Here is an 11,133-nt window from a genome sequence, read left to right as displayed (position 1 = left end):
GGTTGGCGATAGAGAGAGTTGATCAATAAGCTATCGATCTCCTCTGGCGAGTGTCAGGGGGGTAGTGGGAAAGAGAGGCAGGGTAAGAGAGCGGATAGGGAGGGAGTGGGCCCTGGCTTGACTTTTAAAAATCCTTTATTCTGCAGATGACAAATAACCCGCTGGATTTGCAGGGGGAGAGCTGGAAAATGTGGAAATCCTTTTCCGGAGCGAATTCAAGCGCTCTATACAGACACGCACACGTGAACACATACCTCACCTGGCATGTTATATATACGTACGCGTTCTTCTGAACATAACTAAACGTTTCCCGATTTCAATTAAACGCGATACGGCCGATGTTTGCAAGTTTTATGGTGGCGAAAAAAATCATTGGTGTAAGTAGGGTGGAAAAAGGATTGAGCCTCTCTATGCGGTGGAGTTACTTAACAGACCATCGCTTCAATAGAATTCCTCTAGGCTGCATGGAGACTCACTGAGGCAACAAGCCCCGTCCAATAGTTCCCCTCCGGTCCTTTTCAAATTGCTCACCAATAAGCCCTGCTATATGTAGGAAACAAACAGCCAGGAGGTGTGTTATGTTGTGTTGTGTTGGAAGATGGAAAAAGCACACGAAAGATTTCCTGAAATGTCCATGAAATCAATTAAATCATATTTTAATTATAATATACATTAACTACTTTGACCCCACATGGCGTCCCAATTTCGGACATGTCATAATAATAATAATAATTAAGCTTTATTTATATACCACCTTTTAAAACAGCGTTACTAAGTGCTTCACAGATAATCAAAAACACAACATATAACAGGAGATACGCAGCAAATGCAGTAGAACACAATGGGTTAAAATATTTGGGAAATAAAGGCAGCTTTCATTATAGGTGAAGTCCTAAAAGATAAAAGATAAATGTAAAAAATAACCTACAAGCTCACGGTGTGATGGGTTTGGTGCTTGTGGGCGGGCTATCGTCAAAATAATTTAGAACAATTTTGTGCTTAAAGGAATCAGGGATCAATTACTCTACCCCCTGAAGCCTTGAATTCATAGAGATTGTTTGTTGTTTTTTGTTGTATACTATATAAAAGAACAATATCGGTCCTCATTTGGTGACCGGCAGCGGTTACGGTAGGAGACAAAGAGTCTCCTTTCTCGTAACGGAACCGCTGCCTACTGATCATCAAATTATTGGCTTAGGAATGCGACAGAAACAAAAAAATATCCATGAATTCAAGTCTCCATGACTAATCAATAGAGAACAAGAATGTTTTAATGTGAACCATCCCTTTTATCTCTGATGAGCCTACTGATGATCCAGGTTCAAAGAGAATGTTTTAAATATGGTTTGTCATTGGCTCAGGAATGCGGCAAAAACAAAATATGTTTCGGGTGAAGTATCCCTTTAAGTGGTTAAAGTGGTTAATTGTAAGCCTGTATTTCTGGCCACAAAAGTATACGACTATTAATAAGCATCCAAAATAGTCATAACTGCTCAACTTGGAGATGGACTAGAAGTGCTTTTCTTTGGGTGATGTAATGTTTTCTATCATTGTGACTGAATGCTCCTTATTAAATGAAATACGACCTGGTTGAAACGTTGGGAGTCGTTAGAAGGATGATGTCAAACATGGCCGCTGTCTTCCTGGTCCCTCAGGCCTCCGTCCTCCTGACAGACCAAAACGCTTATCAATGTTTAAAAAAAAAAAACTATTAATAAACATCCAATGCAACCCGGCTAATCAGATAAGTCAATAACACGGAAGCCAGGACGACACGACGGACGGTGCACGTGGGTGTGTGTGTGTGTGTCTGTGTGTGTGTGTGTGTGTGTGAGACCACCTGCGCTCATTGGTGAAAAGTAACTAAGTAGAAGTACATTTACTCAAGTACTGTACTTAACCCATAAGACCTGAAGCCGATTCTACATGTCTCCTAAATCTCAACAGTTTTCTGAAAAACGTATGTTTCTATATCAGTGGTGCTCAATCTTTTTCATGTCAAGGACCCCCAAAATTGTATTAAACATGTATTTTTTATATGGACCCCCATCAAAATATTTTGTTCGAGGGACCCCCAGAAGAAGATTTGAGTTAAAAATGTTCGCTTAAAAAAATATATATATTCAATGATTTGCACACATTTTCACGATTTTTCAAAAATAGCAGATCTACAAGCTCGTAGCGTGGCACTCGGTGCCGCGCTATGAGCTTGTATATCTGCTATTTTTGAATAGCCCAAAGTGTAAAATAATGCTTTTTAGCTCAAATCTAAAAATGACACAGTTCCAGGTCTTAATGGGTTAAGTACAATGTTGAGGTGCTTTTACTATACTTGAGTATTTCCATTTTTTATACTTTATACCTCTACTCCACTACATATATTGTACTTTTTACTCCACGACAATTATTCTACGGCTTTAGTTAGTAGTTACTTTGCAGATTTAGATTATAATTACAAAACCATACATTGACCATGCACTTAAACCCTATTTTATACTTTGACCTATTCAAATAGCCAATCTACAAGCTCACATGAAAGCTGTGAGCTTGTATTGTTTTAATACATTTTGATACATTTTGAAAACGTTTGAAAGAACTGGACCTGAATATTAATGAGTTAATTTTAATTTGGGTGCCAATAGTTTTGTACTTTAATTCAAATACAGGACCTTTAGCTTGTAACAGAGTATTTCTGCATTGTGGTATTGCTACTTTTACTTAAGTAAAAAAAGTAAAATCCTAGTCTTAATCAGAGTACTTCTTCCCCCTGACATTAATGCGTGTCAGGTTGAGATGTCATGGGGGGGGCTTTGCTATTCCCTGGTGTAATCTGGTCCCTGCCATATGGGGTCAGAGTTGAGGGGTGAAAGATCATGGGGGTCCAGAGGATGGATGGGTAATAGAGGAGAGGACGGTTATTGAACAAGGCATAATTTTTATTGTCGGACCCCCCCCCCCCCCCCCCCCCCCCCCCCCCAGTGGTGGAAAGTAACTAAGTACATTTGCTTAAGTACTGGACTTAAGTAACACTTTTCAGGTATTTGTTCTTTACTTGAGTATTTCCAATTTGATTATTATTTTGATTTTGATTATTATTACAAAACATACATTCAACCACTTCAGCCCTATTTCAGCCATTTGAAAATGTGTCATGCGGTGCGACGCATTGTGAGCTTAGATCTGCTATTTTCGATTTTTATACATGTGAAAACTTTAAATGGGACATTCTGCATAATGAGTACTTTCACTTTTGGTACTTTAAGTACATTTTGATGCCAATACTTTTGTACTTTGACTCAAGTAGATTTTGAATTCCGGACTTTTACTTGTAACAGAGTATCTACATTGCAGTATTGATACTTGTACTTAAGTAAAACATTTGAGTACTGCCCCCCCCCCACCACCGGCGGAAGTCTTTTAGCAGCGTGTTAGAATGAGCGTGGCAAAGAGGGGTCAGGAAAGGACAGGTGACCATATCTCTGATTTAGAGAGAAGAAGAACTGCACTTCTCCTTCAGCATAAATCACCAATCGTCCGGCGTTCCCTCGTTGGAGAGAGGGTCCGAAGATGTGATGTGATGGCCGTAGTGTGTGATGGATCCCCCCCCCCCCCCCGGCGTTGGGTGACGGCCGGCACTCAAACGGCCATTATCATTAAGGATAACTGCTGACTTTTAGGTATAGCCGTTGTTGGTTGGGACAACAAGCTGAAAGGCTTTCAGGTCCGTCATCTTTTGATGCTCACGGTGTGAACGGCATGCGTTAAGAATAGTTAATGGAAAAAAAGCACACACACACGTCCAGGCCTTTTCTTTTTTTAAACGACGGGCGCAAGGCCCTTTTCTCTCTCTCTCTTTTCTCACCATCGCTCTCTTGCCGTCCTTCACTCTGCCTCCCCCCCCCCCCCCCCCCTTCATGCCTCCGCGATTGTTCCCCCTCGTTTTTTTCCCCTCTCGCTTCTCTTCTGGCCCGTTCTCTCTCTCTCCTTCGTACGTCCTTGTCTTGTACGTGCCGCTATACCCCCCCCTTCCACCCACACTCCCTCCAACCCTCGCCCCCCCCTATACCTGCTTCTTCTCACAGGCCCTCCCTCCCTCCCTCTCCAGTGCACGTACGTGCGCATGCATGCATGCAACCTGCGCTGCCATGCAGTCCCTCAAATTAATGTAGAGATATCGACAGGTCATGCCCCTCTGAGGGATACATCATCAGGACGGACGGACGGACGGACCGGGGGGAGGGAGGAGAGGGGAGGGGAGGGGAGGGGAGGGGGTCCGTGGTGAGACTTGAGCCGAGCGATGGTCCCTCATGGACCACCTGCGTGGGTTGTTAATTTAACCCCCGATGTCAACCTGCTGCTAGAGCTCGCCGTGCGTAAATTGACACATCAACCTCATCCACTAATCACAGATGGAATCTGTCTTTTCTTTATTATTTTCTTTGACATTTTTACCTTTATTCTTTTGGACAGGACAGTGGACAGACACAGACACAGGGGAAGAGGGATTAACCTCCAATTAACCAGCAAAATGGAACCATATGGACCCTTAACTTAACAGGTCCATTTGGTTCCATTTTGCACAATCTCAGAGCTAAGGCAAACTACTCAGGACTTTACTGTGAATGGATCCGTGAGCCCGACTGAAGACGATGCAGTTACGTTCTGTGGTCTGTCACCCTATAACCAAGCCATCGTTGAGGCGCCCCTACCGCAGTGACAATGTTAAGACTCCCGCCAGCACATACAAACACATCATCGCGCACCACTTCCTAAACTTTGACACCACTTAAACCCAGTGGTGGGTTCTAGGTTTTTTCGGAAGGATACGATAATCACTCCCTGCACGACATGCGCGTGGTTGTGGAGATACGCTAGTGCGTTTTCAATGGATGAAATAGTTAGTAGAGGGCTACGCTTGGCTATGAAAATGTTCTGCAGGTCACACTACGTATATAACGTAACACGGTAGAACACACCAATGTTTAAACCCCAGCATCCGTATTCTGGGGAGAAACCCTTAGCAGGAAATAGTAGATCGGCCGTTTTCAGCGAAAGCTTTTGGCTGTCGTGCGAAAACTGAACAGTCACTAGCATAGAGCCCTGAGGGACTCCACTCAACAGCGTATGGAGTTTTTTTTAAAGAAGTGAGATGACTATTGAACAGCCGAACACATAAACATCACATACTATACGGCGGCTTCCACAGCTTCACTGTGTAAAGTGTAGCTAGAGGTGTTATGGACAGTGTGTAAAAAAAAAAAGAAAAGCTGGTCAATACACTAATTATATAGATGAGGGTATCCAAAGGACGAATGATGGCCAATCAGTGAAGTGCTTTTACTGTCCTCCAGCAAGGGGTGACCCCCTGACCTCAGCCGATGACCCCTCGGGCCAGAGGTCACCACACCACACACACCACCCCCACGGCCCGAGGTCAGAGGGCATCGCCATAGCAATGGCCAGAGAGACTGAGCGAGCCATCGTTGCTATGGCTACGACACTGGCCAGAGAGCCAGGGTGATGTTTTTTAGGCGTGGCGTTTTGTTTTAAAAGGGATGATTTGTCCGATTCGTCCTTGCAAATGAAAAACGAGACAGACTTGGAAGGAAGCACGTACGCGCGCCGCCCGGAATGTCTTCTACTCAGAGCAACAACAACCCCATTCCGGATCTTTCAATCCCATTTGATATTTTATTTGGTTTTCTCGGAAAGTTAGTGAGCTCATGGATGGTGTGTTTGTGTGGGAAGCTGAATAAGCTTTGTTCAAAAGACAGAGCTCTCTTTCTGGGTGCCTTGCACCATCTTGTGGTGGGTTATGTATGGGTTTGCCAACCATCCCTTGAAATAAGGAATCGTCCCGTAATTTGGAAACTAAAAGCCGTGTCCCTTATTGCAGTCGTTCTCAAACATTTTCATGTCAAGGACGCCCCCAAAATGAAATGTATTTGGCTGCGGACCCCCCATCTCAAAATATTTTGTTCCAGGGACCCCCAGAAGCAAAGATTTGAGTTTAACAAAAACTATACATATTCAAAGATTTGCACAAATTCCTCACGATTTTTCAAAAATAGCAGATCTACAAGCTCGTAGCACGGCACTCTGTGCCGTGCTACGAGCTTCTAGATCTGCTATTTTTAATAGCCAAAGTATAAAATATGGTTAAAGTGGTTCAAATGATTGTGACGCTGTATTAACACATTTTGCTGGGGAACCCCTGGTACCCCCTAAAGGACCCCTGGGGGTCCCCGGGGGAACCCCTGGTACCCCCTCAAGGACCCCTGGACCCCATGACCCCTGTACCAACTTTGAGGACCAATGCCTTATTGAACTGATAAGGGACACACTTTGTTCCTCATTTTTGTCGGAATGAATCAGTCAATGACACACATCTTACAAGTTCAAACAGCTCATATATACATGTAACTATAATACAGGTTGTTAACTATTTAAACCCTCTAGTAAACTGGACCTGAGTTGTCTCTGTACTAAAAAATAGCAGATCTACAAGCGTTAGATCTACAAGCGTGAGCTTGTAGATCTGCTATTTTTGGCTAATGTTCCCCCCAGAATATGGATGCTGGTGTTCACAGAAACTGTACAGTATACAGTGAGTCTTTATATGTTTTAGGAGTCCCTGATTCAAGAACAAATCAGGACTTCTCTTAAAAGGAGTAAAAATTACTTATTTTCTATCAATTACACACCCCATGAAGCATTGAATTCATGGAGATTTTTTGTTTTTTGTCACATTCCTGAGCCAATAATTTGATGATAATAATAAAGATGCCAATGTATCCGGCGGTGTCTCCTACCGGAGTGTACTTAATCCACCACTGCTTATCAATACAAAGACAATCAATAGTCTGTTGACATTAGACACCGATCAAGGGTGAGTTCTATCATTGAATTGTATGATATTTATTAATCTTGTTTTTTGCATGTTTTCTGTCTCCAGGAATGCAAGTTGATTGTGATGGTGATTATTACCGCTGGTTTGTGGACATACTCCTCATTGATGTCACGCCTGAAGACCTTGGGTAAGCAACTTGCAAATCTCGTTGTTCTGTACAAGCAAGCCATCTAAAGCAGTGCTTCTCAATCTTTTTAATGTCAAGGACCCCCATATTGATATGTGTTTGGCCGCGGACCCCCATTTGAAAATATATTGTGCCAAGGGCCCCATAAGAGACGATTTGTAAGAAATATATACTCTATATATTATTCTTTCTTCAAATTCTTTCAAAAATAGAAGATCTACAACCTCACAACGTGTTACAACAAAATTAGTTAATATAGCATCAAAATGTATTAACCCACCCCCCCCCAGATAGCCGATCTACAAGCTCACAACACATCCGTCTGTCTGTATCTATTTTATGCCCATGTATGGAGATCCCTGATGTCACCAATATAATGTCATACTGACGTCATAGACTGGCCTCCAAGTGTAAAACAGGTGCAATGGTTACTCTTGACAACGAGTACAATGGGTACAACGGGTATTGCATAACCGGAGAGCATGTGTTGCCATCGGGCATCATTATAAATGGGTACGGAATGCTCTGGGTTTGGCCCGGAGTCCAGAGTCCTTCCCATATAAGGTGCTCTATAGCAGCTAGAGCAAAGCACCATATACGGGCAGGCATACATCATCAACACGTCATGAAGTGTCACCTCTGCAGTTGTATGGCATCTGGTAAAATACACAACACACAACTCTTTAAACTTAATGACCTAAAATGGACCAGAGTGGTGACTCTTCACCGAGCAGCTATAGCTACAGCACATCATCATATATACGGTCTCTGTAATTAGTCTCTTTAAAGAGCCACGTGTTCGCTTTCAGGCCCTTGTAATAAGAATTTACCGAACGGTTTGAGGTACAACTCAGACACACACAAACATTGATGTTGCTTTCAACTCAACAGTCGTTCTTGTCGGAGGCCGGTTATGGACAACAAGAACAGGACGCCAACTCCGCTCTCATGGAGCTGGATAAAGGACTGAGGTCTGGGAACCTCGGACAGCAGTGTGAGGCCATGGTCCTCTTCCCCAAACTCTTCCAGAAGTACCCGTTCCCCTTTCTCGTCAACTCTGCCTTTCTCAAGCTAGCGGACGTCTTCACGTCTTCACTCGGGAACAACTTCCTGCGCCTCTGCGTGTTGAAGGTCGCCCAGCAGAGCGAGAAGCATTTGGAGAAGATCCTCAACTTGGATGAGTTTGTCAACAGGGTGTTTTCTGTCATCCATAGCAATGACCCCGTGGCCAGAGCCATCACCCTCAGGATGTTCGGTAGTCTGGCCTCCATCATCCCAGACAGGAAGAACGCCCACCACAGCATTCGCCAAAGTCTGGATTCTCACGACAACGTAGAGGTGGAGGCGGCCATATTCGCCGCTGCAAGCTTCTCTGCACAGTCCAAGGACTTTGCGGCTGCCATCTCCAACAAGGTCAGGGAGATGATCCAAGGTCTGGAAACTCCTGTAGACCTGAAGCTGAAGTTGATCCCTGTGATGCAGCACATGTACCACGACGCCAGCCTGGCTTCCAGCAGCAGAAAGCTTCTACAGCATCTGGTCAACTCGTACCCGTCTACCCCCATGGTCATCGTCATCCTGCACACCCTCACCCAGCTGGCTGCCTCCTCTCTCATCCACATCCCTGAGCAGTTGCAGCTTCTTTTCCACTACTTGAAAGATGACCCGAGAAAAGCTGTGAAGAGGCTGGCAATTCAGGACTTGATGCTCTTGGCCAAGAAGACTCCTCACCTCTGGAGCAGAGAATGCACTCAGACCCTGAGTGAGTGTGCACTGAGTAGCCCTTACATCCGCTTGAAGCTGGGAATGTTGGCTGTCCTCGCCACGCTCTCTGGAACCATTGCCATCAAGCAGTACTCAGTTCCTCCTCAGCTCAATGAGCTTATTAAGCTGGCACAGGAATGCTGTTACCACAGCAACCTAGCGGTGGTCACACAAGGGGTCGTCATTCTTACCAACATCACAGTTTCCTGTCCGGAGAAAGACATGGTACAACTGGAACAGGACTCACTGTTGGGAGTGCAGAGTCTTCTGGTGCTTTGCAGTCAAGACCACAGCGCTAGAGCACACGCCACACTCAGGACAGCCCTCACCTGCCTGGTTCAGTTGGTGAAGAGTCGACCACACCTCAGCCAGGCGGCGGTGGAGTTCCTGCTCTGTCAGCTCCAATCTTCCTGTGACTCCTGTCGTGTTTTCATGTGCCACGCTCTGTGTGCCATCGCCACCCATCTGCCGGTGCTCGGGGATGGCATGCTGGGAGATCTGGTGGACCTGTACAGGGTAGCCAGTCACTCCACCGCGGACAAGCGGCAGCAAGCACCCCTGTCATCGCTGACGGCCGAAGTAAGGTCAGTCATCAAGCAGCAGCTGGAGAAGGTGGAAAACGGCTGGACGGTGTACCGCATCGCACGCCAAGCCTCACGCATGGGATGCCACGAGTTCTCTGAGGAGCTGTATGGGAGCCTGAGGACCTGCGTGGCTTCAGAGCATTTCTACTTCTGGCTGAACAGCCTGAAGGAGTTCTCCCTGGCCGAGAGTCGTCTGAGTCGCGTGCGGGACGGAGACTACGGTGCTGCCGCGGGCGCCGTCGCAGAGGCCCTGTGCTCGTACCAGAAGGGCATCGCCTCACTTGCGTCGGCGAGCACCCCTCTGAGCCCCCTGTCCTTCCAGCGGGACTTTGTGAAGCTGCGTATCGACACCCTCCAAGCCCTGTTACAGCTCCTCTGCACATGTAACAGCCTGAAGACCAACCCTCCTCCCGCCATCGCCGCCACCGCTGCCACCGCCAACGTCCCCTTGGGAAGCGAACTGCCGCACTACGGACACATCTCAACGCAGATGAAAGGTTCCATGGAGGAGTTCTGGAACCTCGCCGCTCGCTATGCTGATTTGCATCGGTCATCGTTCAACGCAGACTGCGCCACCCTCCGCAACGTGGAGCTACAACAGCAGAGCTGCTTGCTTGTCTCTCATGTCATAGAAGCTCTGATACTGGACCCACGGTCGGACGGTTTTCAGGAGTTCGGTGACACGTTCGGGTCATTCCAGGCAGAGAGCGAGTACGAGAGGCGGATGATGTCAGTATTCAACCGTGTTCTGGAAGAAGTAGAAGGACTGAGCAAGAGGCATCCTCCTGTCTCTTACATAAATACAGGTTGCCTCTGCGACGCTGTCGTAGCTTTGCTCAAGGTGCCACTGTCCTTCCAACGGTATTTCTTCCAAAAGCTCCAGTCGACCAGCATTAAGCTCACCCTCTCACCGTCCCAGCGGACACCAAGCGAGCCGATCCCCGTACAGGGCGGCCAACGCTTGACCCTGAAGGTGGGGGGGGTGGTGCACAATGGATCCACCCCACGACTCTTCCGTAAGATCCGGTTGGTCTGCATCACTGTCACTTCCACTCTCCAGGGTAGAACCGGGCCTGACAACAGGACTCCACTGGACACTAAGACCACCAATGAGATTGAGCAGCGAGTACAACCTCACAGCGACTACTTCAGCACCCAGTTCCTGCTCGGCTTCTCCGACCTCGGAACCCACGTCGTCACCGTCGAGGCGTCGGTGGTGGACGAAAGTGGCGCGGAGTGGAAGACTGGGCCGAAGGTGACTGTGTTGGTCAAGTCCCTAGAAGAGCCGTACTCCCAACAGCAACAGGCCAGAGCCCAGGCTGCTTCACAACAGAATGTGTACGGACGCTGTTAACCTAGAGAGACCTGTGTGATTCTTTTCTCTCATTCCGCCCACTTGATTTCTGACCATTATCGGCTGCTCCCATAATGGGGCTCAACTCGCAGATTATTTTTGATCGCCTGTTCATGCTCGTAGAGTTTGAGTACCGCCTGCTCCTGCAATATTTTCATTGGGACACAAATACAAAGAGAAAGACCGCCTGCGGGAGGGGGGCAGGATTTGACCATTTCAGCACCATAGACAGAGACTAACTGCTGATTGGTATAATAAATAAAAATGTCTGTTTGGGTTGCGTTCTCGAAATGACCAAAAGAAATGTACGTTCTCATTATGCGTCTATTTGGTCAGTGGTTCTCAACCTGTGGGTCGGGGCCCATTGGTGGGCCGTGCCCGTGAGGAAATTGCA

At 46.5% G+C, this 11,133-nt stretch overlaps 1 protein-coding gene across 1 annotated transcript; it reads left to right on the top strand.

Moving 5' to 3' along the window:
* Positions 1-7,907: 7,907 nt before the first annotated feature.
* Positions 7,908-10,739, top strand: LOC311045154 (integrator complex subunit 7-like; the record flags this gene model as incomplete). Its single annotated transcript, XM_084056964.1, has 1 exon — positions 7,908-10,739. One exon carries the CDS (start codon positions 7,908-7,910, stop codon positions 10,737-10,739), a length of 2,832 nt encoding a protein of 943 aa, XP_083913090.1.
* Between the last annotated feature and the right edge of the window lie 394 nt (positions 10,740-11,133).

The sequence above is a fragment of the Gymnoscopelus microlampas genome (genome assembly GCF_963454915.1).
Source record: "Gymnoscopelus microlampas genome assembly, chromosome: 5".
NCBI lineage: Eukaryota > Metazoa > Chordata > Actinopteri > Myctophiformes > Myctophidae > Gymnoscopelus > Gymnoscopelus microlampas.
The sequence above is the reverse complement of the archived record's forward strand: the minus strand, read 5'-3'. Positions and strand labels throughout refer to the sequence as shown.